Source organism: Cyprinodon tularosa, unplaced genomic scaffold (assembly GCF_016077235.1).
Source record: "Cyprinodon tularosa strain WSP-4 unplaced genomic scaffold, ASM1607723v1 ctg477, whole genome shotgun sequence".
NCBI lineage: Eukaryota > Metazoa > Chordata > Actinopteri > Cyprinodontiformes > Cyprinodontidae > Cyprinodon > Cyprinodon tularosa.
The window spans coordinates 380,654-407,188 of record NW_024039204.1 but is presented as its reverse complement, the minus strand read 5'-3'; the positions used below and the strand labels follow the sequence as shown (position 1 = coordinate 407,188).

Here is a 26,535-nt window from a genome sequence, read left to right as displayed (position 1 = left end):
CTCCCTTCTAGATTCCTCTGTCCACACGTGCTCCCAATCTGCTGATTAGCTTGGTCTTTGTTTCTGTCTCAAATATATACACCTCCTGTTCAGTCACTGTTTGCTTAGTTCCTCGTCATTTCTTTGCCCTTCATATGTGTTTTCCCAGAATTTCAGCATTTTGTTGAAATTTTAGCTTCCGTTTCATTTTCTGGATATGAAATCTGCAAGAAACCACCTCAGCTTTTGGTCCTTCAAACCTCCACTCACCCTGACAGCACACATGTTTTCTAACATGAAAGCATCAGATTTCTGAATGATGATTCTTGAAATGTTGCAGTAATTGGAAATATTTTCCAAAACATTGGAATAAAGAGATGAATTAGAAGTGGGACTTAAAGAAAAAGTGAAAACCAAGGTGTAGTTTCTTAAGAGGTTGGCCTACCAACAGCATGCTTGAAGGTTCCCGACCTGAGACAAAAGTTGATAGAAGTCAAGACAAGCAGGGCCAACACTTATAAAACCCTCTTTCAGTAATTTAAATGGAAGACAGCTAAAAGGGCAATCAGTGGGTTTGATAAGTTGCATAATCTTATCTAAAAAAAGGAAAAGATACTGGTTCAAACTGTTCTAATAGAGCTGAAGCAGCAGGAGCAACAGGAAGATCTACATTAGCAGATGAGTCAGTGACATCTAACAGATGCCTCTAGGTCTATAAAAAAGGAAAGCAAATTATTACACATGGAGTCTGGTGCATTTAGCAGAACAGGGGATGAAGGATTAATAGCAGAGTTCATTGTGTTAATTTACACCATTGGACAATGACTACAGCTAGACAATGACATCAGGGAATCACTGAGGGTTGCTGTTTTAAGAGATCGCTTGTACTTAGCAAGATTGTTTGTTAATCATTTCAGATATTTGTCCTTCTTCATCCTATGTTCTGCTTTTCTGAATTGTCGGCAAAATTTGCATGATTTATTTGTGTGATAATAAGATGAAAAGGAACAAGCAGGAAAAAACAAGTTCTCCAGGCATAAAAGCAACACTGAATGGTCCAGCTGGTTAATGTTTTAACATACAGCAGCGTCAACATTCCAATAAAACCCACTAGTCTATAGGCCAATTTATACTTCTAACGCATAGCCTCTGCAACCGTCAAATCTGTCTCTGTGCCTTTCTGGCTGTCTGTGTGGTCGTCCTTCTTGATTCACGCCGGGTCAAACCATTTTTAGAAACCGAGGAGTATTAACAATGGATAACCACGACAAAAGGTTTGGAAGTACAACAGGTTGTACGATGCCTCAGACATGTTTTGGAAAATAAACAATCCCGCCAGCACCGCCGAAGAAGTTCTCGTGACCATCCGCCGAAGTTCTCTCGAATAGACTCCCCCTTGTGCTTTGCGTCCCTAGAAATTCCAGACCGACATTGCAGAAGCATACCAGCAAAACTGGTTTACGACCAGACGCAAGCGACATTTGATGTGTGTGGTTGCAGAAATATAATCTGCCCTTGATGCTACGTTCAGACCACACGCGATTGCTCAATGAAACTCAATGGCTGATGTGCATCAAGACATGCAAAAGTCCTGATTGAGTTTCGAGCAGCAGGAGCAGCGCATCTTGACGCCTCCGAGCAGCCGAAGCAGCGCTTATGAGCTTCTGAGCATCTGAGGCGCATGACATGCTTCACAACCAGCAGCTGCTGGAGTTGAACTTCCTGCTTGCTGCACCTCATCAACCAATCAGAGAAGCTGATCTGGGAGCTGGCAGGGAGACAGACCCAGCACTGCTGATGCAGATCGCTATGAATAGTCTACTGAAACAGTTTATTAATGTTTGATTTTATTATTCTGGTGCCTGCAGTTTGGATACTTACATGACCACTTACATATCCTTCCAGCTGCACCAAACAGCAGCAGAAGACCCCAAGGTGACTGGGCCACGGAGGGATTTGTACTGGTCCAACAGCAATTTTTTTTTTTTAAGCCTGATCGTAATCTTGATGAACTGACTGCACAGACGTTGTTTTGAGGTTGACTTTCTCACTTAAAAACATATTAAAAGTACTTTTTACCCACTTGTATTATGAAATTTAGGCAGGATCGGGATGAGTCAGCAATAAAGATGAACACACAAACTGTTTCTGCTAGAATTAAAATGTGTCATTTTATTCTGCCACAGAAAACAGCAAAGCAAGCACATCAATCAAGGCACTGTGTTGAATACAAATTATATTGTCTCAATACAATTTATATTGTCCCCCTACCGTGACACAAGGATCGGAGGGCCGGTCGATCCCGATAGGACAGCAACCCGCGCAGCTAGGCGTCCGTACGCAACCCTAGCAGACCCCACCGGTGTCAACAAGCCCCCGCCATTTATGCCACACTTCAAAGTAAAATCTTTCACCCAATCAGGAAAAGTGACCGCTCCCTCTCACGCCTGATTACAGAAACCAAAATATGGAACCGGCATCCCCCGAACCCACCCGGGGCTTGTGGACAGCCGAAACCAAAAAGAAAATTACATAATGATCAGATACAAAAACAAGTTACATCATGCCCAGTACCTGGTACCAATCACTGCTTCATCTGTGTTACCTTCCCAGAGCTACTGACCCTCCCCAGAGCTCATTATGCCTAGTATCTGTTCCCCAGAGCTCATGGACAGTGTAAAAAAAAACATGTTAAAAGAGTGCTTCATTTGTGATACAAAACTTGTATGATTGTCAAAGAACATAAAATATAAAACCTGTATATATCACCACTTATAACAGCAAATAGCAAAGCCACTCTTTGCCATTGAAAGCAGGAGCCGCAGAAGCATCATCATATCTGGACACACTTTACTGGATGTCCCTCAGGAGCATCAAAGGCGCGTCTGACCTTAATGTGAACAAATATCAAAAATGAAACAGAAGGCGCTTTTTTTGCTGCTCAAATCAAGTTAGGTGTGATTGTAGCATTAGAGCTAGCTTACAAATCTGTGAATAATAAGAACTTCATCTGATATGGCAGTCTAAAATATTTTATTATAAGATTTGGAAAACCCAGGAGAGTTAACAAAATCTAGCTTTTGTCCAAGGTGGAGTTTCACTCCACATATTGATTGTGTCAAAGGAGAATAAAACACCCTGAAATAAAGACAATTTCAATTAAACCTTTTTCATATTTAGGTGGAGAGGTAAAACAATTGCATGTAAATCAGGAGGTGTGAGCTCAACCACAAACAGTTGCAATCAAAAGAGGACTAAAGATGTAAATACACCAGGCGTGTGTACAACATGGAACATAAGCGGGGTGGCTTATGCGTGCATTTATTAAAAAAACCCAGAAATTTACACCAGTCGTTGCAAAGTATCCTCCACGGCAACGGGTTCAGTAACAGATTTCTGAGCAGGGAAGAACTTTGGGTACAAAGGTAAGTCATTTGATCAGTGATATGTGGGTAAATTATTAAACCGCTGGTAATATATCCCATGTTTTATATCCACTAATAGTCCGTCTCTTAGGCATCTGATTAAAGATTACATTATTTTAGTAAATATAACACACTTGTGATTGAGTATACAGGAATGTTCCCTTTAGGTTTTGCATATTATTTTGTAGAAAGAGCATCAAGTACAGGGTGCGCCTTAGAGGTTGCAAAAGGAGCTTTGACATGTTGTTTGTATGTTGTTTTTCCTGTTTATTCCTCGGCAAACAGAAGGGTTTACATGTCTGATATTAGAACCTCAACCTAAATTATGTTAAGCATACAGTGTTATGCATCTAGTTTGAATAATTTAACTGTTGAAAAGAGAATGCTGCCAAACACCTAACGTACTCGTATGTGCTAATACTTTGGGTTTGTTTTGCTGCGCTTATGCCCTGGCAGGCAAATCTCTGCTTTTAAAAAGGTCTTTGTCTGTAGTGGCAAACCCTTCACCTTGTCCCATCAAATGTGGGGAATTAAAAAACTAACAGGCAAATAAGAAGACCTCTGAAAATGTGCTGCTGTCACTTGGTTTCAGTCAAGTTTTACAAGAAGAAATCTAGGTAGTGAGAAAGAATAAAGTCATCCGATAGGTTTGATGCACTCACATACTTATTACAAAATAGTGAAAAAAAAGTCTGCAAATAATTATAGAAGAAAATGAGCATTAAAAAAACCTGAGATGCTGGAAATACAATACGCTACCATACAGCAACCTATAAAAAAATAAAAAATAAAAAAAAGATAACAGGCGTACCTGATAGAATCAGGGTTAAAGCCAAGTAGCATTGCACTCTCATCTTGTTTATCCTTGTAAAGGCCATAGCTCCTGTCCTCTACAAAGCTTTCTGCCCCCAAGATGAAGCATTCAGCCCACGGTGATAAAGCAGAGCAATGCATTAAAAGTTACATAAATTACTCTTATAGCATTCAGACTCGGGAGCTTTGCAGAGCCAGAAAACAAACCCCGAGTGTATAAATGATGCAGTATGAAGTATGAGATGTTTCCATTTTCATACAGTGATATAATTCTCACCCAGTGAGTCAACGATGACTGCTGAGGACCTCATTTGCAAGAATGTGTGATCTAAATCAGGAGAAAGTTTTTCCATAGAGAAAAAAAAATCCCCTTTAGGTGTTGTGTTGAAAGATTAGCCACTCACAAAGTGCTAAAATTGCATTTGAGGTCAAAGTTTTGTCCTTTAGAAGGAGTTTCTTTTTACACATATTGCTTGGCTATGCAATGATAAAATGTATAGATTAATCATTGCTGTTTATAAGATTTAATTGAAGAAAATTTTACATCATTGTTAGGTGTATTTCCAAGCTGATAACCTAGATTTTTGTGTTTTAATAACAACTGCAAACATTCTGTGTATTATTTTTATTGTTTACCATGATTGGTTCTACCAAGTAAATTTACAAGTTGGTGTCAGTGCTTGGACTAAGGGCCCTGTCACACCTTGATGATTTAGCCAGTGTATGCCTGACATCCCAGAATCTCCCAAAACGCTAGCATGTGCTGAACTTTAGCTGTATTTTTTTCAATTTTAGGCATATATATAGCGTATTCATAATGAATCCAGAACTTATGTCCAGCGAAAGCCTAACTTATTATGCATAACGCACGGCAGCGCAATGCCCATGAAATGTCACAAGCCAGTGTCCTGAGGGGAGCAGCGATGCGCCTGGAGGCACCTGGCCTGCATAAAAAGATTTTTGTTGATCGCAGTATTAGCCTATGCAGAGCCAGAAAACAATGGAAATTACGGAATGAGTATTGACCTAGCTGCTGTTTACCGCCCGCAAACAAATAAATAAAAAGGTAACAGCTCTGCAGTCGCAGCAGATTCAGCGTCTTGTCTGCCAGGAAGTTTGTTGGTTATGGCTGTGAACGCAGGGAGGATCCATCACACTCATCTTCTCACTCATCCTACGACGGGGATGAAGTCTGGAGCAGGACAGAAGGTTTTCTCCTGTTAACCCCCTTTTATACCAAAACGCTGACAATACGGCATTATAGAGTAGCTGTAAGTTGGAAACGCGTTCAGCGGTCGTCTGGAACACGTCAAATAGATATGAGTTGGAGATAAGTTCTAGATAAGTCCCGCATAATTTATGCATAAGTTACTAATAGGTTTTGGATAAGTTGGACGCAGTGACTTATGAGTAACTTACACTTTACGTATGTCAACAATCAGATAACTTACCTGTAACTTATGGCCCACGTAAGACCATACGCTGGCATACGTCCTTGCTGTATGTCGACGTGTGCATGCGTTTTTCAGCATGATTCAGCGTACGTCATCGTGTTCATAACTTAAACAAAATGTACCCATAACTTATTTAACATATGCAAGCGTTTTAGCAAGATTTTCCATACGTCAGGCATACGCTGTCTAAATCATCAAGGTGTGACAACCGCATAGGCTGCACTTGGAATAAAATGAATTAATATTTTTTGTTAATAATTTCTGTAATTTGTATTTTCCGCTTAGTTTCGATTTTATAAACGATACATAAAAAACACTTTATGCCCCCCTAATTTAAGTAGTTATACTTATTTTATACTTAAAATTTAAGTAGTTCTTTATAAAATAATTGTTTTGTAACCTGATGTGACAAAACTGAAAATCTATCTATATATCTATCTTTCTATCTATCCATTTATCTTTTTTGTTATTATTTATGAGCCAAGGAGAGAGGTCTGCAACCTTTATTATCAAAAAAAATTTTTTCGCTCTGTACACACTCACAACAACTTTTTTTAAAAAACAGTGATTAAACAGATTTGTGAGGATATTTCCTCTATAGACAGAGGAGGACATTTATTTATTATTAATATTATAGCACTGGCTGAAAAATCTAATAAGCATTGCACTTTTTTGTTAAAAAGTCTGATGGAAGAGAGGAAAACAGCAGGCTGCTTTTAAGATGCTGGGCACATAGAGATAAAATATTCTCAAGTGCTTCCACTGCAATGTGATTGCTAATTTTTTAAAGGAATTTATCCTGGATCAAAACAACTATGGCCTTAAAATGCAGTGCTGTATGTGTACTTCGGTGCTGCATCTTTCCCCGAAGGCGTGGGAAACAGACAGCGTGACAGTCATCTAATCATTTTGCTTTAACTTTTCAATAATTTCCTCATCTGTTTAGCAGTTTAGCTGCATTGGAGCTGTTGTTTCTGTAAGCTAAAAGAAAAGACAATTGAAAATTTTTTTTGCTACGCTGTGCCCACCACTGATTAAATTAAACCTTTCTATTTTAGGTCAATAATAATAGTAATTTCTTTAACCTTCCACTAAAGGACAATGATAAGATTTTTTTTTCTTTAATTCTATACTATTTTACTCTAAACTCATTCTTATTTGATAAATGCTACAATAACGATCAAGAACTTTTCTTATGGATTAAAAAACCTTTATTTACATTTATTTATTATTTATTTAAATTTATTTGCCTTTGTCAAGCCCATTAATAGTTTGCTGAAATGTTGTCCTTACATATCTGCTGTAAGTGAGTCAGGTTTGTAGCCCACTTTGTTCTCACATCTTTCAGCTTTGCCTAAAAATGATCTGTTGGAGCATCATTTGATTGCCTGGTTTGAACCCAATGAGGTAATGTTTCTCATATTGTGTACATAAAGAAGGAAACATGTTTGAGCATTAACAGAATTTATTCCAGTCATTGATGTAAGCACAAATTGCATCTCAGATCTCAGCTTCTATTAGGCCCTTTTTCCATATTGACCTCTCAGCTGGGGAACCAGTTAAACGGCAGACTCTCTACATACTTTCCAATTGTATCTTAAAGTGAGCTAGGATGTGTCTCCCCCAAAGCCTAAATCATTACCATATAAGGTGAATTTTGGGCCACTATGGTCATCATATGTCAACATAAGAATGAATAGATATAACAGTTATTTAAAATGGAACTGATCTATGGGACTGACATCAGCCATTTCATGGCCACTCCCAAAAAATCCCCCAAAACAAGTCTGCTTTTCTTTAACCACTTTGAAACTTTTTCTTTTAATACTTTTTTTAAAGAGGGCAACTCAAGCCCACAGAAAGTATAAACACAATATGAAGCCACGACCCCATACCGCCCAGTGGGGATGGTATTGTAAGGCTTGCAAATTTTCCCCAATTTTCATCAAATGTTAAAATGACCATAAAGGTCAAACCTCAATTTTACTTCCATCAGACCACAGGACATGTCTCCAAAAAGGCTTTTGTCACCAAGGACATTCTTAAACTGCAATCTGGCTTTCCATGTTGCTTTTGGAGGAATGTCTACTTTAGCTAAGAGTGCGCTTTCAGTCTACGTCGGAGCAGGACTTGCTGCACTATGGATAATGATGCTCTCTAGTCAGCCTCTTCAAAAGCACTTCTGGTACTGTTATAAGGTCACAAGATGCATTTAACAGCAACACATTTATATCTCTGGGATAGAGGACTTGTCTCTTTACTTAACAATGCAATGGCTTAATTAATGCTGAATACAGCTACTGTTTTGCTGTGTGTCAGAAGCAAAACATTAACCACTTTGGCTATTTCATGTAGTTTTGCCAGGAGCGGGAAAGTTACTGCTGATGTCCCTCATTGTAGAGCAATAGCTGCCATTGTCATGAAATTATGTATTTAGAAAATATAGACATCCTGCAGATACTTGCTTTGCAGGCGGTTAGTTGGTCTTACAGGCATTTCTGGATCTCTCTAGCACCTTTTAAACCAGTCGGAGTTGGTACTGTAAGGTTATGACATTTCTAAGCGAACATGACTGAGTATGACTCTATGTCAGTGATAATGGTATGAAGCATATATTGTCAATAAGCTTAATCAAGTTTGGCGTTTTCAAAAGAGAGCTAAATGTAGATGAATGCCTACATATGGACAAACAGCTCACAAGGTGATCTTTAATTATTTAGAAAGACTAACAAAATTAAGAATGTAAACTGGTATCAGTGGGTGGACGGTCTTTTCAAGAGGCGGGGATGTCCCCTTTGGATTATGGTAGGAATAACACTGATATATGTTACAAATAATATATCCTGTGGTGATAATCAAATGGTGTCTATTTAGGAAGAGAGACAAAGTAATCTTATTTAGCCAGATATTCAAAGCTGCTAATTAGCTGCCAGCTTCAGTTAATGTCGTCTAAGGTGTATGTATTTTATTTTTACATTGTTCATAGTCTTCCCTGTGGGAACCCACTCGCCATTGTCTGGACATGATTACCCTCGATTTCCCCTTGTCGGATTGAAATCTTAGGTAGTGAGTCATTTAGCCAGTGGAATAAAAATAATACTATATCTGACTTGGTTTATCATGACTCTATATAGGATACTTATTTAAAGCACCTTGAGATTTATTCAGCCTTTATTCTGTTTGAGAAAATGCACAAAAAGAACAAGATCATAACATTTTGAGTATTTAAAACCACCTTGGACTGATATTTGAGACTACAAGACGTTCAACATGAACTGGAACAACAAATCTAAGAGTAGCGCTTACTAAAACGCTTACTACACTTTAACAATGTGTTTTCAAAACCTAAAGCATTGTTTGTAGGCCTATCAAGATTTATTGAATCATAAATTGTCTAAGAAACTGTTTTTATAAGAGATAATATTGCCATTTAGTTTTAATTAAAAGTGCACCAACATTGTAGCTGTAGAGTTTGGTTTTGAAATCAATTCTCTCCCTATATTCTATTTTTTGTTTTATCTAAACCACCATTACTCTAGCTTGCTACTCCTCAGTCAGTAGCTTCAAGGTTCATGCTTATGTTACACTTCGCTACCAAGCAAACAACCTTTTGTAATTGATTGAGTGTTTGTTGTGAACTGCAGCCAGTGGACTCAATGGGGGTTAACTATGGTTGTCTGCAAAAAGTAATTTTTCAATTTATCCAGAGGTAAAAAAAAAAAAAAGAAGTCTAGGACATTTGGAACATTTTGGTACCCAAAGAAAATGTGACTATGGTTCATTAACTGTTGGAAACTCTGATGTGACTTTTTACCTTTAACATATTTAAGTCTGTTTGATTAGAGAGAGTGTTAAACTTTAGACTGAACAAAGGCATAAGAAAAGTATGTTATGGTGTAAAAAAAGGCTTTTTTCACTACCTACGAACTTTTATTACTAAGGAACTATACACCAATCTGAAACAGGTTTACAAGTTTTTTATATCACCCACCTGCCAATTATCCACCAGCTTGAGAAAATTGGCAGAAAAACAGAGATTAGATATTTTCCAAGCCACCACGGCTCTTGCAAATATTGGGTTCTTGAGCTAAGCAGCTGGTGACCTTAATTTTCCATTATGTGGCTAAGCAGGAGAGTAGGACAGCTATTCTGCTTCGAAGTGTAACAATGCTTCATACCTCTCAGATCATTAGCCAGACTGATGAGGCCATTATTAGTTACCTGAAAGAAAGCTTAATTTACCTTCATGCAGAGCAGCTCATTATATACAGGATGTCTACAGGCTTCTGGCTACTTCTACAAAACTTAGATATAAGTTGCATAAAGTCCTCATAACAGATGACTTTTTGAACATTTTAAGTCAGAGAGGCTGTTTATGACAGATTCCCTCATTATCTAAGAAACCAGAACAACCACATGCAAGTTGACCTTTATATCAACAAAAAGGTCAGCAACATTGCTGCAGGGAAAATTTGTGCTGATGATCACGGTTCATAAAAAAAGAAGAGACAGTTGCAGAGACAGAGCCATGCAAATGTTTTAAAGAACTCTCAATTTTTTCTTTCAATATGCTGGACTGTCTTTTAATCTTTTAAAGTTTTTTTGGCATTGCTCCCTATTTGAAATGTCTTTGTAAAGTTTTTATTTGGCTTTCATCTGCTTTTCCTAAATTTCTAGTCTATAGTGTTGTTGAATCTGCACATCTGAAGGACAAAAAAGACCTACCAAAGCTTACAAAAACAATCACAAAAAAAAAAAAAAAACCTCTTTAGTGCAGTAAAACATTACCTGAAAGTCTGGTCTAAATACAGAGTAATAAAAGCCTGAAAAGCCCTGATGTAAAATATAGAATATGCTCCCTCTTTCACTTGATCATCGCTGCCAAGCTTTCAGCCAGAAGCTCTTTAGGAATCATCTTGTTGGTGCCAAAAGACTATTTTCTGTGGCAGACTGTTTTATGTGCTATTTTTCAAGAATTCAAAAGGCAAGTGAATAAACTTCCTAATTTTTGCTGCCTCTTGCCAAGATGTCTATGTGTAGACAAAACACTGGCTAATCCCCTTGAGCTTCTGAGTCTCTTTACCTATAAGTCACACTTGTTGAGAATTGCTAATTCAAAATATAACAATACCATGATGTACCTGCTGCAGAGGGAAGATATCTTTAACTCATTTGAGGCACATAGTCTCATATGAAACTTAATATGAGCAATTCTTCTGTTGGCCAAGTACAAATTTAGCACAAGCATTGACAGAAAATATCAAGTTTCACCCAGTCAATGGCAACAGAGGGATCAGTTTCTATCATTTCAGGACCATCATGATGATCAGCGTCACTATCAACCTCACAAATCTGATCATCAAAAACACATTAGCCGACTCCTCCTGTGCATTTAACAGTAGCATAGCTTGATGGATGATAAATTTCTGTACTCCTGCAAAGGAAATAAAAGTCAACTCTGCACAAAGATGAAACAGATGCTATAAAATGTATTATTTCACAGGTACCTTACACAAATCAGACACTTCCCGTACCAACGATCTCAATCTAATGATTACTCCTGCTGACAGATAACAACTTAGAATGGCGGCGAACAGGAAGTCCAACTTTCTTTCCGTCAAAACACACATGGAGTTAAAACTTATAGTGTTAAATCTTTTTCACAGCCATAAGTGAAGGATTCAAGTTATCCAAAATGGCAGCAGAGTAGTCTACCCAGACTTTGCAGAACTTCTTTACCTTTGCAAAGAATGTGTCAAATGTGAGGAAACGGCAACAGCATCCTGAGGACTATTTGGATCAATCAAACATCCTTTAACTGTATTTTGACCTGAGAGAGAAGAGTTGCCTCAGTCAAGTTATATAAAAATAAAAGATTCAATATTCTAAACCAGCAGATTGTTTTAGATTTACGTATTTTGTAATTGGTACTTTGTACAGTACTAGGTAGTAGACTGTTTCAAAACTGGAAGTTTTGTTTTGCATTTTAAAGTTCACAAAAACCTCAAGTCTACAACACTAAAGTCTACACCAAACTTAGTCAGTATCAACATGAACTCTGTGGTTACATACTAAGCAGATTGTTCAAATTTGAAAATAACCCAAAACTTTTTCAACTTTTTAATTTTCATGATCTAAAATAATTCTGCTATTTGTTAGAATAATTATCACTGATTATGTGTGATTTTATTACACCATAATTATACTTGTCTGTTGCGTGTCAGAACTGATGTTTCCCCAGTCGGTTATCTAATTAGGACAATTCCTCTGTCCGGATATACAGTTATAATCTTTATTATGTACGAGGCAAAGAATGGGAATGGAAGGAAAGTGTCTGCTCATTTACAAAGGTGTATGATGTGATAATGTGGCATACGGGAGTCATATAAAATGCTTATTTAACTGTGAATCGTGGTCACTTCATAAGAGGTGAGCCCGGTTGGTAAGCAGCTGCCTTCTGTAGCCCTAAGCAACTTCTCTCAAACAATCGCTATCAAAAATCGGTTGTCATGTTTCACGGTTATTTAATACATATACATTATGAAGTGTTATTTAAAGAGTTTTTGAAGTGATCTCTTTTAAGGAAAAAGAACCAGAGAGAGGAAGCTTCAAGGTGTAAACACAGAGCTTTACTTTAACACATGTAAATGGTTTGTTACTGGTTAAAAGTGACTTCCATGACACACAGCATAGCCAAGCAGGACAACTGGCAATCCATATATAGTGCTTGATACTAGGGCTGTCCTGATCCCATATAGGAATGTATCACCCTGCCTCTAAAATCTCTGCTGTTATGAAGCACATTTTGATTGCATCAGCTTTGGTTTAAAGTTTACCTAACTGATTGGTGTGTAATGATTTTTCTATCATTCCACACTCTAAAATAGGTAATGAAAGTTATCTGATTCGTATTGGGTCAAAATCTACAGCAGTTATGATTGGAATCATACTGTATATCAGAAAAGAAAAGTCGTAGTAAGACATCCTTACTTGATGCAGCTGCCTGGGGTTCAACTCTAATTTATTTGTTTGATAAACATTTACTACCTCTTAGATAATACATCAAATCATATTGGTTTCTTTTCTAGCTTTCCTGCTTAAGCTGAACTCAAAACTAGCTCCCATTTCACCAGACTGCTGCTCAACTACAGTAATAGCTTAGTTGTTCTTCAAGTCACATTTGTTCAACAGTATTGTATATTTAAGGTTTGCTTTTTCTTGCATAAAGTCTGTTCCAGTTTCAACATGTAAACCGATGATTCAGTTTGGTTTATTTGGTACAGAAACAAAAAACAACATTCAGTGTGCTTTCCTTTTATGTTGTACTTTTTGCCATGAACAGTAACTTCCAAGCCATAAGTTTGGTGATCATTGATGCAGTTGGAGAGAAATAACAGGGAGTAAAGAGAGCACAGACCTAGAAATTGAGAAAAGTAATAATCGAAAACCTCTAAATTTGTGCCGCCATTACAATTGAGAAAATCCTTGTGTGAAGAGCAGGAATTTGTGATGTTTTATTGTTTTTTTTATTTTGGAACAGATTCTTTGAGTCCGTTCTGCAACCTGAAGGAGATGTTATGCACTGCTAATCTGAAACACAGAGTATAAAGATGGAAGTACACAATTGGTTATCAATCTCAGCCTAGTTTTAACTTATGGGGGTGAAGCCGGTTTGTTTAAAAGATGACATGGGCCGATAGCGGTGTTAATACCGTATTTTCACGACTATAAGGCGCACTTAAACGTCTTTTTTTTCCCTCAAAATGTGCGGTGCGCCCTATGGTGCGGTGCGCCTTATGTGTGTTGTAACTGCGACTTTTGAGACCACCTCATTGAGGAGACGATGAAAGAGTGGCTGAATGTAAGGAGACCAGGTGTTTTTTTTCCACCCCTCACCATCGCTGTTAATATGTAACTCCATGCGTGCCCATCTCACAGCTGATGTGAAAAACATGGGGAAACAAATTAACGCTGTGCTCGCTGTTCAACCGCTCGACATCGGTGTGAACCGGACCCAGCAGGTGCAGCAGAAGCAGCGTGTTTACATGCAAAGTCAATGGTTGACGCGCATATAGGTGCAGCAAAAGGTCCCGCAGCGCATTTTGGTGCAGCACGTCGGGAGCGCATCTGAAGCGCCGCCAACGCGCTGCTGCTGCTCGAGATGGAAAAATTGAAGTTTTGCTGCTGGACGCGCCGCATCAACCAATCAGAGAAGCTGATCTGGGAGCTACCAGCGAGACAGACACAGCGCTCTGATGACATATGATATTAACGCAAATGGAAAAGGCTGGATGGATGCGTGGCTGAGGCAGGTGTATGTGAGGAGACCAGGTGCTTTTTTCCACGCATCACCATCGCTGCGTGCCCATCTCACAGCCGATGTGAAAAAAAGGTGAATCAAATGAACGCTGTGCTCGCCGTTATCCCGGGGGTCTGACAAAGGAACTTCAACCGCTCGACATCGGTGTGAAGCAGCCGTTCGAAGTAAGGCTGCGAGCGGCGTGGGAGCGATGGATGACCGACGGAGACCACAGTTTCAGGATAAGAAGGCAGCGCCGGGCAGATTACGCCACAGTTTGCGGATGGATTGTAGATGCTTGGACTAACGTGTCTGCTGGCTCTGTGGTTCAAGCTTTCGCAAAAGCCGGCATTATTTCTGAGGAGCTGCGCTGCACGGAAAGTGACTCTGACAGCGCAGAAGGGGAAACTGGCATGTCTGATTTAGCGCAGCTGTTTTATTCAGAAACAGAGGATGAGGACTTTGATGGGTTTGATTAATACTTTGTAATAAATACTTGAATAAAGCACAATCATACTCAGTTTTGCTCCCGCTCTATTTTTCTACCTAAAAAACTTAATTCAACAGCCGCCTCTGGGCCGCGGCGCATCCGGACTCACATCAGCAGGTGTTTTTTCATCTAAATAATCTAAATCTTTTTAAGTGAGAAAGCCCACCTGAAAAATTTAATCATTGCAGTCAGTTCATCCAGATTATTATCCTGCCTATGTTTTAAGTTAATTTATGCGTGAATAAACGAAGAAGAAGGGGAAACTAGCATGTCGGATTAGCGCAGCTGTTTAATTCAGAAACAGAGGATGAGGACTTTGAGGGGTTTGATTAATACTTTGTAATAAATACTTGAATAAAGCACAATCATACTCAGTTTTGCTCCCGCTCTATTTTTCTACCTAAAAAACTTAATTCAACAGCCGCCTCTGGGCCGCGGCGCATCCGGACTCACATCAGCAGGTGTTTTTTCATCTAAATAATCTAAATCTTTTTAAGTGAGAAAGCCCACCTGAAAAATTTAATCATTGCAGTCAGTTCATCCAGATTATTATCCTGCCTATGTTTTAAGTTAATTTATGCGTGAATAAACGAAGAAGAAGGGGAAACTGGCATGTCGGATTAGCGCAGCTGTTTAATTCAGAAACAGAGGATGAGGACTTTGAGGGGTTTGATTAATACTTTGTAATAAATACTTGAATAAAGCACAATCATACTCAGTTTTGCTCCCGCTCTATTTTTCTACCTAAAAAACTTAATTCAACAGCCGCCTCTGGGCCGCAGCGCATCCGGGCTCACATCAGCAGGTGTTTTTTCATCTAAATAATCTAAATCTTTTTAAGTGAGAAAGTCCACCGGAAAATTTAATCATTACAGTCCGTTCATTCAGATTATTATCCTGCCTATGTTTTAAGTTAATTTATGCGTGAATAAACGAAGAAGAAGGGGAAACTGGCATGTCGGATTTAGCGCAGCTGTTTAATTCAGAAACAGAGGATGAGGACTTTGAGGGGTTTGATTAATACTCTGTAATAAATACATGAATAAAGCACAATCATACTCAGTTTTGCTCCCGCTCTATTTTTCTACCTGAAAACTTAATTCAACAGCCGCCTCTGGGCCGCGGCCATCGGGCTCACATCAGCAGGTGTTTTTTCATCTAAATAATCTAAATCTTTTTAAGTGAGAATGTCCACCTGAAAATTTAATCATTGCAGTCAGTTCATCCAGATTATTATCCTGCCTATTTTTTAAGTTAATTTATGCGTCAATAAACTGTATCAGAGGAGTAATCACAGCCCTGTGTCATCAGCGATGTGTCTCTCATGGCAGGTTCCCAGGTTTTAATAATACTTTGTAATAAATACACCTTGCAGCTTTATTTGCTGTGATCAGTGGGAATAAAGTAGTTTTAATATGTTTTTAAGTGAGAAAATCCACCTGAGAGGACATGTACCTGTATATAAAAAACGCGCCCTATAGTCCGGTGCGCCTTATGTGTGTGTTAAATACAGAAATGGCACACATAACTGAGACTGCGCCTTTTAGTCCGGTGCGCCTTATGGTCGTGAAAATATGGTAATACATCTTGCTTCCCTACTTCATTTCTTAGTAACGCAAGACACTGACAGCAACAGATCTCTGCGGGTTACCATTTACAAACTCATAAACAAAGATGTGACATCTGTACGATGGCATCTGCAGTGTCCTTGCTGCTGCTGCTCTATTTGTTTGTCTGATGCAAACTAAGAGATGGAGACACTTATGCCTAGTAGCAAAGTTTGTTTGAAGATTAAAGAAAAAAAACCTCTTGACATATAGGGCTGCAGTTTTACCTTGACTTGTGTGTGATGACTTGATTTAAAATGAAGAGTTTTTGTGAGCCCGCTGCATGTTCAATACATCAGTAAACCTCTTTTTTAGTTTAAAGTTTTAATATTTCATGATTCCTTTATATATATTAAACCAATCCCTCACGTATTCCTTGTTTTCTCTCAATCTCTTCCATCAATCTATGTGCTTACAGGCTGCACCTGCAAGAGATAGCTGGAGCAAACATTGAAGATAACAATGGAGCAGAAACTTTAAAAAAATACTGAGCTGCTCGATTAAATGCCAGCCGGATTACAGAAGTTATTAAGAGGCTGCGTGATGGCAACAAACACATACGGAGTAGAGTGCCAGTATACACATATTCAATACTGAGAGAGACGAGCAGGTGCTTCAAAGAGGAGGAAGATCTCAGGTGGGTTTCTTTGATTTTGTCTTTGCTCTGTTCATCTCCTCGATTACCATTGGCTGGCAGAAAAATAAAACGCATTCCCTAACAGATTGATCTTTCTTTTAAAGAGAAGGAATATCAGGACATGGATGTGAGCCAAGACAGTTGATTCATATTTACATCTTCAAATATCGTCCTTTTTATAAAGCAGAGAAAGAGCTGGGATGAGCAGAAGCCTAATCTAACATATATACTGGCTTCTTTAAACTCCTCTGAGTTTGCACTTTAAAGTCTTGCATCAGCAGGAGAAAAAATGAAAAATAGTGACAAAGTACATTTTGAGTGAGTGTGTAGATTTTATTTTTTTTATTTTTTTTCATACTTTTAAAGAGTTGTTCTGTGTGATGTTGCCACGCTGACGGATTAGACATACAGGTGTAATCAATCTAAAGCCTTTTCCACTTTATGATTTATGCCTTGCTTTGCTGCCATTAGTTAGAGGAACCGCAGACTTTCTTCTGCTTGAGGACAACTCAGTCTGAGGGCCAAGCTATTCTAGGAAGCAGCAGCTGGTCTAAATGAACGCAGCTTAAATCACTGTTTATTTTGTTGGTGACTAGAGAGATGGCAAAAGGGAATAAGACTCTCATCGTATGATAAGGCACAGTAAAAATAGCAAAACAGAACAATAATTATTCCTATTGTCTATATATATCCTTATTTGTTTTGCTCATAATAAAATGGATGATTTTGTTATCTCTTTACTCTTTTCATTGCTTTTCAGCTGAGAAAGCTTAACAATAGCAGCCTTCACTCAGCCAGCTGACTGACAGTGCACAGCTAGAGGAGGAGGTAAGGGGTGTTCCTCTTTACTAAATGCTTTAAAGCCGCTGGTTCCAAACCTTTTTTTTAACTTGTACTTCCTTGTTCAAACATAACAAAAATAGAAAGTAGAATTGATTGAAAAGCAATATTTATTTCATTTACTTAACTTTACCATTTAATGCTCAGACATTTTATTTTTATCAATTAGAAAATATATTTATATGTGTTACCTAGAGAGTGACTGAAAGTACTGACATAAATACAAAATAAAATTATGTTACTAATCTACAGTTTTTAATAAAATCAGAGTCTGAATAAGTCCCCTATACACACACATCTAAACTTGACAAATCAGGAAATAAATAATTTTCAGATTCACATATGTTTGTTTACTGTTTTCATCATTCAGTGTGTTAATGAAACATCTGACCTTCTCCTGAATCCCCAGCAGGAAAGTGTGATGTTGTTCATCTCCTTCATGAAAATTTTGAAAGATTTTTTTTTAATCAATCAAAATTAAAAACATTTTTTTAATCAATCAAAAAAACAAAAAACAAAACAAAAAAAACATTATGAATTGATTTTTTAAATCAATAAAAAAATGTTGGTTTATACAATCATGGTTTATTTTGTATTTGGGTCCTTATATAAAAAAAAAAACTATCTCAGCCCTATTTAATTGTATTTCTTTACCTGAGAATTAAAATTTAAAATTTTTCATGTACCTCCTGCAATGCATTCATGGACCACTATGGGTACTAGCACCCCTAGTTGGGAATCACTGCTAAACAGCCAGAGATAACTCTGGTCACTCATTCTATTGTCTCATTAAAAGGACCACAAGTCGTGGTAGGGGGATGATAGAGAAATTAAGCTTTACTTGTATACAGTAACCCACCGACTGGAGATCACTGCAGCCAAAGCATTACCATAAGACTAATCTAACTGCCAGCCCTATTGCTTCACTGAACAGTGAAATAACATTATCGGTGCCACCTCTGTCATCAAAATCTACCACAATTTATTTCCACATAATTAACCTCAACTTGTAATATGAATACAAATAAAACAAGGAGAAAAGCGTTCTCACAGCTTTTCCCTCGGTTAGGTTAATTGGGTTAGGTATTTTCCTGATTGTTTAGGCAATGCTAAGGAAGACTATTAATCCAACAAAAAATAAGAATTTAAAGGATATTAAAATGTACAGTCCTTGCAGGGTTTGTATGCAAAAAAATAACTTCATAAGTTAGAATTGAGAAAGCTTCCTGGAGAGGTGGCGAAACGTCTTCAAATCTTGGAAACCAAGTCCAGTGGATATTTTTTGAACTTTTACGGAACTTCATAAGTAATAAATTGCTCTGCAATACATATCAGGTAATAATATGTTCCACCAAAAAAAGTCACAAAGGACTATTGCAAAACAAAGAGGTGTGTAGAAAGAATGTTGTAAATATTTAAATGGAAAGTTTTGTTGAAGGAAAAACAAGCTGGAGTAAATCTAACCTTGAGAGGAATACGAAGCAAAATCCATACAAGAGTTTGAGCGAATTAAAACGTAGAATGGCATTTTTAAGTTTCCTGAACCGGAATACATCACAGATATGTTACCTTAACAAAGGAAGGGAAACTGTAGACTGTTGCTCAGTGGGAAGATGGGCCTCACTGAACAACATTTTCTTCCTTTTGACAAAAATTTCTCTTACCTTCTCTTCTGTCTTTTTACAAAGGTGACATGCCAGATTTAACAACCGTCCTTAACTTCAATAAATGATCATAAATGAGCCTCGTAAACCTGATGCATTCCACCTGCAGTCCACCTGCCTGCGTCCATTAGAAATGAAAATCTGCATTACCACCTTACCACCTTGATAATGCCGTATAAGGCTATGACTTCCTACACCTCTACGAATGAACAGGTGCTCATTCATAGGAATGGCATTGAAGACAAAGAAGAAAAACTTTGAGTGTTTGCAGATTAAAGTTATTCTAAGAGCTTAGCAGCAGAATTAAAGGACCAGTAAAAAAAAATCAGTCAGTGGGAAAGAAATAACAAGAGCTGTAAATGCTGTGGTTGCACTGTCACAGAAGCAAAAAAAAAAAAAAAAATTGAATACTATAAAAATGAAAATAATTTGATCCAAAAAGTACCAATGGAAGTAAGAGGTGCAGCATATAATGTAAAAGCTTAATAAGTTCACCAACTAACACATTATGCTATATATCCTCTTAATACACACACTACATCTCCAGACCACATCTGTTATCCCTTCATCATACTCTCCATCTCTCTCACAATGCATAAACATATATAAAACTTTTGAAAACTGTCATTTAATTAATTCAGACAGACCCAAACTCAAACATTCCACATTTATTTGTAATAGCAAAGCCAACGAGCTGCAATGGTTGAAATAAATGCAAGTCTCATAGTTAGAGGAGCTTTGCTGAACTTTCCTTCCATTTTCTGATCCAGATGTTATTTCAACAATTGCTTGATTCCTGACTTTTCATTCTTTTGACAAAAAAAATTACAAATGAAACCAGTGATTTCTGGATATTGACATCCCAGCTGCAAGTGCTGCCACTTGTGTCCCTGCTGTGTGTGTGTGTGTGTGTGTGTGTGTGTGTGTGTGTATGTATGTATGTATGTATGTATGTATGTATGTATGTATGTATGTATGTATGTATGTATGTATGTATGTATGTATGTATGTATATATATATATATATATATATATACACATAGTTTAATTCTTTTAATATTTTTTATGAACCTAAAAACTGTAGTCCAGCAAACACTTATTCTGTATTTACAAATCAGTTTTGAAGAGTTATAGCTGTTTTTATTTTTTTTAATATTTGTATTTTTCATTGTAAAATGCTTGTTGTTGTGTTTAACATCTGTCCAGGGACAAAAGTAAAAATAGCCTTTTGGCTAATTCTGGTGCATTTGCAGGAATGATTTTTACTGTACACACTAATGTAATAAATAAATAAATAAAAATTAAATTAAAGTGTACTGACCCATAGATCTGTCATCAGTTAATAAAAATGTAATATATGATCGTAAAGATGCATAATATATAATGATGTAGCCTAATAAAATGGACAATTCCTTTTAAGTAACAACAAATGCAGTCATTTTGTGAAAAACTAGGTTTGGATAACATGTGACTGATTGCGCAAGACTTCTACGTCAAATCACTCGTAAAATTGGTTTGTACCTGACAAAAGATATAGATATATATAAGAAATAGGAGAAAAATGGTGAATTTGTGTGGACAATGCGTCTCATGAATTTCTTGCATGAGGCTCATTGTCTTTTTTTTTGTCATATTAGAGTAACATTCCTCATATAATTTAAAAATCAAAGGTCTGGAGGACTGAAGAGGCACAGAATGCAAGTTTCTTTGGGTCAGTTTTAAAGTTTCCAAAGTCAGCACTGATTGTAGGACTCGTGTCATCTGCTGGTATACAGCTAGAAGTTAAGTTTTAAGTTTATGTGTTCATTTAAAGGCATCTGGAGGCTCTCACCGCTGGTGATTAGGATGAAGGATACTCAGAATAGAGGTTCTGTCTCAGTAGGCAAATGACTTGGCAGGACTAAGAGTTAAGTGGCTTTTTCCAGGAAGCAAACATCAGCCAGAAATCTTGAAATGAAAGGGATGCTAGATGGAAAAATCCCCTACATTACATTACATTCAAAGCTTAGGATTCTTTTTTAATTCCTTCCTGTGAGATTACTTGCATTAATGCTGTCGCTTCCACAGACTTCAGATAAAAACATCTGCATTTTTTTTTTTTTTTACACCGAGTTTTGATTAATAAAATAAAAAATAAAAGCAACATCCTAAATAATGAGAGCAGTTTGGCCTCCTTCTAAATATTTGGTCAAGCTTTTATGTCCACCAAAAACCTTGTTAGTCGTGAATTCACATCATTAAATTGTCTTTAAATTCCAGTTTGCCCATTTGTAGAGAAAAAAACGTGTCTATTATTCCTGAAAACAAATATAATTCAAAGAGAAGCAGAATGATGGGGAAAGCTTGCAGATGTCCTTTTTTGAAGTATTGTCAGTGATTCATTATTTAGAAAAGACAAACATTTTATCTTTCAATGTTTTTTTTTTAACCAAAAATAAATGCAACTAGGATTTAATATTCCTGACAGAAGCACAGTTTTGTTCCCCTCCTTATGTGCTGGCCGTGTCCTGGTTTACTGCCCCTAGTCGAGACTCTGATCACTTTGCAGATGGTCACCCCTGAGCTGAGCCTGTCTGTGCGCGTTATGTGTGCGTCTGTGTGGCTCGAAAATGAAAATCATCAGTATTCCTCTCACTCTAGAGGAATTAGCTGCCAGAACAGTGCTTTTTCTGTCAACTTTGATCCCAGCTCTCCTCTCTGGACCAGTAAGGTAGACAACAAACTGCACCCCTGATAGCTCGTTAATGGAGCGTCGAGGGGCTCGGCGCCTCAGGCAGAGTTCAGCAGGGATCACATTCACAAGGGGAGTGAAGGAGCGCAGCACGTAGCTCAACCTTTCACACTTTCTCAATGTTTTCTTACTGCTTTAATCAATTCCTGTCTGCTATTGAGAAAAACTAATAACTTTGCTCGCCTCTCGGCTGTGAAATTAATATAGTGGTCAAATCTAGTTGTTGCAGTAACCAGTAGATGCCCGAGTCTACAATATGGTGTTTGAGATAATGATAGTGGTGACTAATGGTTCCTGTCACACATTTTTTTCTTTTTTTTCCTTATAAAGCCCTGGCATTGACTTTGAAATGCCACAGAGCATTAATCTTCGATATTTAAGGATCTTAATTTTAATTTAACAGGATATGAACAGATGACATTAAGCTTTAATGATATTCTGTAAAGTCACCAAACATCAACTCACCTCAGATCCTCAAAAGTCGCCGCTCGGATCAGCGGTGTCTCCACTGAGCGTCCAAAAATGGCACCTTCAGAGCCTGCCGATAAAACACCACGAGAATTTACCAGTAAAATGATACCAGTGGGTTTTTCCCAATAAACTGGTTCGACTACCTGTGGGTTTGCGAGAAATATTTTTGTTTATATATTTGATTATAAACTGAAAAGTGAGTTATCAGCTCTTTGCAGGGGTTTCTCCTTTGGTCTGTTGATGGAGACCAAAAAGGGGCTAAATTGTTAAGAATGGTGTATAGTGTACAGTGTATGCCAGCTTAATACTGTGCTTTTTTATTCTTGGAAGTCTGAGCTGGGAATGACATCACAGCTAAGATCATTTCGGTTGCAAGTTGAAAACCTGCTGCATTTGTTCTTTGTTTGGACACTAAATACTAGCAATACATTATATATTAATTTGTCTTCATGCTTTCAAAATCAAAATTAAGATGCTAACAACTGAAGTTAGCAAAAACCGGTGATACAGTACAAACCATCAGAAATACTAAATACAATTCCATAATATAAACAATTACAGCATTCTTTACATATTGCAGCCATATTGGATCATCCCTGGGTTGTTTCAGTTGAAAGTCTAACCACTGAAGGACCTACATGTATTCTATGTTTTCAATGAGGTTAACCATTGCAATTACTGTTATTAAACTAGTAATAAAGGAAACTGCAGAGGGGAAAAAAACGACAAACAATAATCTGTGTTGGTTAGTTGCCTCCTACAATGCTAGATATGGTAGAAAATATGTTAAATGTTAATGTTTACCTGTGACAGTAAACCTTTCTGTTGACATTGTGACTTCCTGCTCGTTTGCAGAGAACAGGAGTCTGCCACCATCCCTGCTTCGCACCTCCAGCCTCTGGCACTGAGCCTCCACACCTTCAGGTCCTGCAGGAAAAAAAAAAAAAAAAGAGCATTTGGAAAATGTGGAGGAAGGCTGACAACAAAAATTGTAGTGTTGCAAATGGCAGGGTAAGGCAATTTTATTTCTAAGTGCTGATTGCATTGTAAATGCATGGCTTACAGAATAAACTATTTCTTGTAGTTCAAAGGCAATGCTGGAATGCAGCCCACAGAAAAAAAAAATCCTATGAAAAGGTATTTTACTGGATTCTAGTGCTGTCAGTCAAACGCAATAGCAACAAACTGGCTAACAAGCATGGTGGCAGTACATCATGTCTTCAAGGGACAATTTAAAATTTTTTTTGAAATCGCTAAAGGTCTAATAGTAGCCTTTGTACTTTATACAGAAAATTTTCAGTATGCACATGGACCGAAGATAGTGCTGTTCTCTACTGGAACTAGGGATGCAACTATAATTTTTTTAATAATTGATTAATCTGTGGATATTTTTTTCAATTAATCGATAAATAATCAGATAGAAAATGGTTCCTTAAAGGTTTTTTTTTTAACAGGATCAAACTAGGTGAAACTAAAACATTTCCACTGGAGGAGTTCTAAATAGAGCATATTGACGGACAAAAATATATTTTTGTAATCTTGAATGCAATATATATGTATTTTTATTTATTTTTTTACAATGTTGCTATAGTTACTGCTCTAAGTGGATTGCTCTTTCAGTGAAAAGTTAAAATGTTCAACAATTATTTCAATAATCAATTAATCACGCCTAATCCAATTGATTGTTTCAGCCATACCTGGAACATATGCAGAATATGTTTGGAACCAAGGGGACAATGTTCTGTACTACACATTATAAAAGGAAGACCTAAAAGCTCCCCGCTATTACTAAACTCCTCTGTTTGCAACATTTTCCTTACATAACAGTGGAGAAAAGAAGGTGGACCAAAACCAAAACCTAACGTCAGTGTAAGCATTGTAAATCAGCAGTTACGTTTTAGCTCACTCGACATTTGAACAAGGTACTCCCCCAAACCAACAAATCAACAATTTACCAGCTTAAATGAACTGGACCAAAACACAGACTGGCCATTGAGAGGCTGGACAGTTCCCAGCAGCATGCCCTGGGTTTTAGACCACCTATGTGGTTGCAGATTGGCTCACACCAATGGTTCTCTTCCATATGGCTTCCCTTTTAGAGATAAGCAATTAATGCCATTGCTATGTTTTACTCCAGTATCTGCCTTGCTTAATCCCCAACAGAAGGAGCAGCAGCCCCCACCTTTCTGTTTCTGAGACAGGCTAAACCTCCATTTAGCATAAAGTGGGAAAGACAGACGACAGGAAACGAGGAGAGAGGAAAAGTATAAAAAGAAAAGAGAACTGGAGGCAAAATGCTCCAAAATAATCTTGAAGAGCAGGTAAGACATAATCACAGAAGGCCGTTATGGCCAATTAGGCACAACGAGCTGATTAAGGATGTTAGATCCACTTTATGAAACCTAAGGGAACCTAATAAAATAAATGTTTACGTTTTACAATGGATAATGCATATTTTACAACGTTATTAAAGAAGATGGTATTAATGTATTTAATCCTACAAAGACCAAGAACTCATATTTCGTGTAGCTATACTTCCTAAACCCCGTGAAATATTAGGTGATTGTTAAACTTCTTGCATTCTATCAGGTAAAATCCTGACAAAATAATAACATATTTATGTCATAGATTATTTGATTTTTTTCTTTAAACAAAGACAGAAAATAAAGCAGAGTCAGTACTAGTGCCACAACAGTGACAATAAGGAGGAGAGCAGGAAACTTCAGGTACTAGATGCGAATTGTTTGCAATGGTGTCAGGGAAAGATAAAAGGAAGAAAGCAGCATTAGAAATATACCAAACTTAACTAATTGGCAACAAAGCTAAGTAAAAAACTAATACAAAAAGGAATGAAAAGGCAACAGATGTTGAAAATATCAGGAGCTGTGCATATCTCATACATTCCATTTGAAACTGTATTTATTGCACATAAGATATAGACATACAGAGGTGCTGAACCCCAGATAAGAAGCAGTATTCAGGTGGCGCGGAGGGATGATGGAGGTTGTGTGAGGCAGGGCCAGGGGTCTAACTTGAAGGGCCAGGGGTCTAACTTGAGTCTGACAGTCTAATAGTGACACAAATGAAGACAAGGTGGAAACTTGCTTTTTAGCTCCATAGACTGTGTGCTATTTCCCCCCCGATATCAGAAGCAAGAACAGTTTATGGTTCTAGATAGAGATGCTGTTGTTGGTATTCTTGGAGGAAGATTATCCCAGAAAGTTTTCAGGCCATGCTTTTTCAACAATTTGTACTTCCCTTATAATGATCTGTACAAAATAAACTTTATACATATCAATGATTTTGAATGTTTTACTTCCACTGTTTAATTGTTTTTTGTAATTGGGTTGTGGTGGCCTGAATGTTTGAAGAAAATTCCAATCCAATTTTTTTCAAATAATTCTGTTGTTTTTAGTCAAATGTCGACATTGTCTGAGTTTTCCCCTTCCTGCTGAGTGAACAGGTTAATTCGATAGACAGATTACAGCTGCTTCTGTCCACCTGTGTTCCATCTAACTCACCAACAGCAGGAGCTGGCTTCTGGACAGAAATATCAACCTTACTGGTAACTTAAGCCCTCCCTGTTGCCTTACAGCTTGTTTATATGTTCGTCTGCGGCACCAATCCTGTCTTTGCTCTCCTTCCTTCAAGGTTTTCTCCTGTCAAGCTTCTGGAAGCCCCAGCTTTTTGATTCCCATCCTGTGGAACAATAACTGTTGATTCTTTACCCTAGCACTGTCTCTCAGGGCTCCTCTTCCTTTTCTCCTCACTGAAAAACATGTCTACCCTTTGTTGGAGGGCATACAACTCAGACTGTAGCTGGACTCTGCCTACATCCTGCTGAACTCTCATCATCACAGCACCAGTAGGCCTAAGGTTTGTTATTCAATTCTCCTCCTTGTTCATCATCCCTGAATCCAACCCAAAGAGACCGTCTTATTCTACAAGATTCCACAAATATTGTTATTCAGTGCTTTAGTTTGGGTATCCAATTCAGTTTAATAACCTCTGGTTCAAATAAAAAACAGATTTAAAAGGGGCTGAAATGTTCAAATAAAGTCGGGATGAGGCGAATCAAAGTCATTCAAATAGAAATATTTGAACAATAAATACGTGATTTTAATA

The 26,535-nt window shown here is 37.6% G+C and overlaps 1 protein-coding gene across 1 annotated transcript in view; it reads right to left on the bottom strand.

Annotated features, from left to right (window-relative positions):
• Positions 1 to 26,535, bottom strand: part of LOC119794365 (zeta-sarcoglycan-like) — a 75,072-nt gene that overhangs the window by 11,866 nt on the left and 36,671 nt on the right. The window contains exons 5-6 of the mRNA XM_038301889.1: positions 23,215 to 23,337; positions 22,405 to 22,477 (exon numbers count right to left, since the gene is read on the bottom strand). Of these exons, the coding sequence (XP_038157817.1) occupies positions 22,405 to 22,477; positions 23,215 to 23,337 (196 nt within the window). The remainder of the gene's footprint in view (positions 1 to 22,404; positions 22,478 to 23,214; positions 23,338 to 26,535) is intronic.